This window comes from Olea europaea, unplaced genomic scaffold (assembly GCF_002742605.1).
Source record: "Olea europaea var. sylvestris unplaced genomic scaffold, O_europaea_v1 scaffold2546, whole genome shotgun sequence".
In the NCBI taxonomy this organism is placed as follows: Eukaryota; Viridiplantae; Streptophyta; class Magnoliopsida; order Lamiales; family Oleaceae; genus Olea; species Olea europaea.
In genome coordinates, this window is record NW_019243730.1 from 68,980 (window position 1) to 74,220 (window position 5,241).

Below are 5,241 nucleotides of genomic sequence, written 5' to 3' on the forward strand. Positions count from 1 at the left end.
ACATTCTTTAATAAAATAATATTACATGTAAACAAAAACTTTTTCTTCTTTTTAACCACATATTATCACACAAAAAAAAAAAAAAAAAAAAAAAATAAAAAAAAAAAAAGTATTCCAAAATACATTATTCCCTCAAACCTCGTTAAAATGGACCCAAACAAGGGCTAAGTTACCAAGTACACATTTTTAAGTGAAATCTGCATGTTCTATTCATTCACATTGTTTTTACGTCAAGGATTCCACATTATGAAATTCAGAATAACTTAGAATTGCATAGTATGAGAGAGTACGAGTACAAAACAGATTTGTGCAACATTTCCCATTGCATATCTATTTTCTTCAATGATAGACAATGCTGCCCTTTACGACTTCACCAACAATTTAAAATGCGTTTGTAGCTTGTGGTAGATATTGTTACACAACGTATCTTGCACTAATAACTAACAAAGTGCCTATTACTATCGAAATTAAAAGTGTACTATTTTTTTCTTTCAACAATATTTTTAATCAATCATATTGATGCAACCATGTGGCTTGTACTTGCAGGGAAGGGAACCGACTTGTACAGATCTGTTGTATGTTGAAGGCCATAATTATGAAGTCCTTGAGGAATTTTCAGATGGTTTCGTGCGTTGGGTGAATTACGGAGAAACTCTCTGTCATTAAGGTTTTGGTTTTAGTTTTCCAAACTTTTAGCATTTCATCTCAAGGTATCCTTATGGCTCCCATCCAGGGTTGGTGGGTGCTTGCATTGTGGAGAAAAAAAATATGTACCAACAATTTTTTGTTTGTTATTTTCTAGGAAGAGTCATACTCTTGTCCTGCAATCTGATTGTTCGATCTCAAAAACCTTAGTCATAGCTTGATATTCTAGCATGAAAGAGTAAAAGCCTACAAGTTTAAAATTCCTTTTGGAGCCCTTTTTATTTCTTCTATTCTTTATTATATTTGCTTGTCATTAGTTGATGGATTCGAGGTTCCCATTATGTAAATATGTGTAAGAACTAATCTCCGGAAGCTCCAATCTAGGCTATTGATTCTTTATTATGGTTTTTAGTCTGTGATAACAATTGGAATTGTCAAGAAGTTCTTAAACACTAGTTTGATTATCTCTAATTGAAAAGTTGAATCCAAATTAAGGTTCAATGTCTGGGTTCGACATTCTCTATGTGATATGAGTAGCTTGAAGATCCACCATACGGAAGTACTTGAAGCTCTATCTCTATTTTTCTTCTCGGCATCCTTTTTATAATTTATAAATGTTTTGTTTTCTCAGAGATGTATATATATACTTTTTATAACTCTAAACTTGGCGCAAATTAAAATTTACTTACTTTTATGGCTATGATTGAGATTGGTGTCTTTACAATATGCTTTGCATCTAGTATCCATATATGTATTTAAAATGTGGAATATTTCATTCGCTTTGTCAATGGTTTGATGTCATATTCTTATACAATATTATGGATGATCATTTATTTCTTACTTGGAGATTGTAATGAATGTTGACTAGAATTGTTGTGAACTAAATAGTCTTCAATTAATTTAAAGTGTCCATAACATTTTGAATTTATTTTATGCACTATTTCGAGCAGTAGGAAAATGGTGGTGGAAGTTTTCTAGTAAGATTTGAAATAGATCTGCCAAAAAATAGAAATTTGAAAAAAATGAAAGGTGGTCAATCATTGCTTGCATTCATTTTTATTTTTTCAAGAAAAGTCTTCCAAACTTCCCCATATTTTGTTGAATCGAAAATAATCCAATTCTATTAAAATTTCCCCTTGTTCTACTTCTAATTGACTTAGGGCAACTTCAATGGTAACACCGAATTATCAAATTGCACTATTTTTTGGTGTAAAGTTGCTTGAATGCACCACTATGTTTTGCACTATTTTGGTGCAAAATGGTGCAAAGTGTATAAAGTCTCTGTTGCCCCTCTTTTTATCCTTTCCCAAATAAAAATTTGTTGAGGGTATTTGTGTCAGTTGTGCTATATATTTTTTAATACAATAATTTATTATTATTATTATTATTATTATTATTATTATTATTATTATTATTTGCATTTAAAATAATTTTAAATGTAAAAATTAATAATTAATAAATTAATTAAAAGAAGAAAAAAATTTGTGGGAAGAATATATGAATTTCGAGAATTAAATTGCAAAAATTTTGCAACTTTGTAATATTATCTATCCAAATTCGAAATACATTGTACTATTTTCTGATGGCGTGATTTAATATTTTCGTTGTTGTAGTGTTTTTATTAATTGTACTATATTTTTTATATTTATTAATGAATTTAATCTTTTCCGTAATTTAACGTAATTATTTATTTAGTAATTTATGCATTTATAAAATAATTAAATAAATCATATTTCAAATAAATAAATTATAAAGAATAAAAAAGGGAAGAAAATGGTTAAACACTGTTCATTTGATGTAACTTTTGGTCTAATGATTGGAGATCTATTTTAGCTTGATACACAATGGTGTAAAATTTGATACAGTGTTGAGATGACTTAAATAGTCAACAAAACAATATCCACTCCAAAAAGTTGGCTCTACCAAAAATGTTGTTCTAAACATAAATATTACTGTGGATTTCTTACAATTTTTCTTTCACTGAACATGATTTGAGCGTGTGAATTATGAATGTCGATGTTTTGCTTCAAACTCACCAAATTAAGTGGATTTCACTCAAAATTATGTCAAAATCAATCATTTTTCAACCGTTTAAATGGTCCATTTTGACCCTACTTTTTCGTTGGCATGCACAAAATATAGTTGTTGATGATTGCTAAACCAACAACATTTGTAGCTGCAAATCTCTAATAATTAAAAAAAAAAAAAATGTTTGGAGAGACTTGAAGCAAGGGAAAGTTCTCATCTCAACAACAAACAAGGACTGTACAATTTCCAAGCCATCAAAACTGTGTCCCACAAGCCATCAAAACCATCTATGGTTTATATTAATAAATTACAATTTAGAAGGCAGTCCAAGTCAACGGTCTTACTAGGATTAATTAAATTGATTATTTGTTGCATAAAATAATTATAATAACTTTCCACGACGAAGTAGGTATTATTATAATATTAATAAATTAGGCTCTATACTCTAGACATTTGATCGAAATAAATTTATTTATTACTCAATTTTAGGTAAATGACAATACGACGAAGAATTATATACAATAATTAGACGGACTAATGATTATTAATTTTTTTTTTCTTAATGTTGTGCAAATCTCGACTATTGTCTCTTATGATAGAATATTTTTTCATTGTCTTAAGATTGCAGAAATATTATGTAATTCTTATTTCTCATCTTGATTTTGAGCATGTAGCAACTATTTTCTATATTCGTAAATAGCTAAGAAAAAGAATTAAGATATTTTTACTTGTTGAATATTTTCTCTTCGACTACTAATCTATTGAATTAGTTAAGCTGATACCTTGTTTTCTCATCGGTTGGAGAGTTAGGTTCACGACCCCTTTAAAGTATTGTATATAGTGTTTATAAAACTCGACCAATGGTCTGGGAAGCAAACCAGAGATGGATTCAAGAGGGGCTGGGCTGTAGTCCCCCACTCAGGCCCAATAGCTTTTTATTAAGGTATTTTTTATTTTTATTTTTTTGGCAAAAAATCAGTTTTTTATGTGTAATTTTTTTTCCACGTAGTAGTCCGGTTTGAAATTTTGTAACCTTATCTTGGATCCAATCTTGAATCGGTCCCTGAAGCAAACTATGAGCCGAACTTCGTGGCTTTTGTTGTGATAGAATAGAGAATGTTTGCAAAGAGAATGTACAAACGTAGATTGATTGTCCATTTTGGACTTGCAACTGATGGTAACCAACGAAAGTTGGTAAAAGTCAAATTTATTAAAAAAAATGGAAAAGCATGTTTCATTCTAAAAAACAATATATCTTATTTTTAAAGACACTTCAAAGAATTTTTCAAACCCCCCTCCCCCGAAAAAAAATAAAAATAAAATCGTTTTTAATTTACTATGGTACCAAAAAGATTTATAGATATTATAATTTCAATATATTAAAAAAAATTTTGGAACATTTTTTAAAAATTTTAAACTTTCACAACAAATATTAATTTTTAATAGAAAATTAAATCTCATAATTTAGATTGTAACTTAAGAATAAAAGTTTCAACCTTTCAAATTAAAAACCTTTTAACTTTTAGTTTTAACATAAAATTAAAAGATTATAATACATATTATAACTTATGTTTTAATGGTATAAATGTAGGGGTAGAAATTTTATCTATAAAATGTGATTGCATTTCATTGTTGTACATATCTTATAACAACTTGAAGTATTGCCCTCTTTACAATTTTATACTATATTCATACTATTTTGACAACTTGAAGAGACTCGTTCAATTATATCTCTATGGTCGTGGTCATAGAAAGAAAGTCACATGAGTTTTATTTTGGACCCGTGTAGTGCCGAAAGAACCCATACAAAGGGGAGGCAACACGACCTTAGGACAACATCTTCGACATGACTCTTAAGACTTGCTTTTTTAACCCTCTTCTTATTTTATATTATTGTTGAATTATGTTTATGTTAATTAATTGATTATGATTATCCTAATTGATAAAATATCTACACACAAGTCACCCAATTTTTCCAATAATTTACAGTAGTGTTGAGTGATTTGTTTGTGGTGGCATAATTTGAACTAAATTGTGGGCATGAAATCTATTTTGAATTTCTCACAATCCATCAACACTGTGGTTTAATGGTTGCAAGTTGTATGCTTTATGAATGATAATTGGATTCTATTCAAGATATTGTATTACGTTTCTTGCATGCTTGTATGAGCTCGATAGCCTTACCGGCTATGATGTGATCATTGGATTAGTATAATTTAGAAATTGTGGATATGATGCTGAATATATTAACTGATACTTGTTGGTGCAGTACATGACTCTCTTTATGCATGCCACTCATGATTTACATGTTGAGTTAGTGATTGGTGTTTTTAACACAAGGTCATTGAAGAATAAAAACCCTCTACTAAGATCAATAGTAACCACCTTAAGACAGTTTAGAGATGGTTGAGCAATTATAAGGGAACATTGAGATAAGTAGGGGCTCCGTACATGAATTTTGTTGTGTGGATTGACTAGACGGATGAGACGAAGACTAGGTGAAAATCTTAAATTGGGGGTTGATTTTAGAGACCAAATGTCTACAAAAATAATAAAGGGCATAAATCT

At 29.3% G+C, this 5,241-nt stretch overlaps 1 protein-coding gene across 1 annotated transcript in view; it reads left to right on the forward strand.

Moving 5' to 3' along the window:
- The window catches only part of LOC111382662 (phosphoinositide phosphatase SAC4-like), a 13,001-nt gene extending 12,335 nt beyond the window's left edge, over window positions 1–666 (forward strand). Inside the window, exons 12-13 of the mRNA XM_023006693.1 lie at window positions 350–390; window positions 547–666. Of these exons, the coding sequence (XP_022862461.1) occupies window positions 350–390; window positions 547–666 (161 nt within the window). The remainder of the gene's footprint in view (window positions 1–349; window positions 391–546) is intronic.
- The last annotated feature ends 4,575 nt before the right edge of the window (window positions 667–5,241 follow it).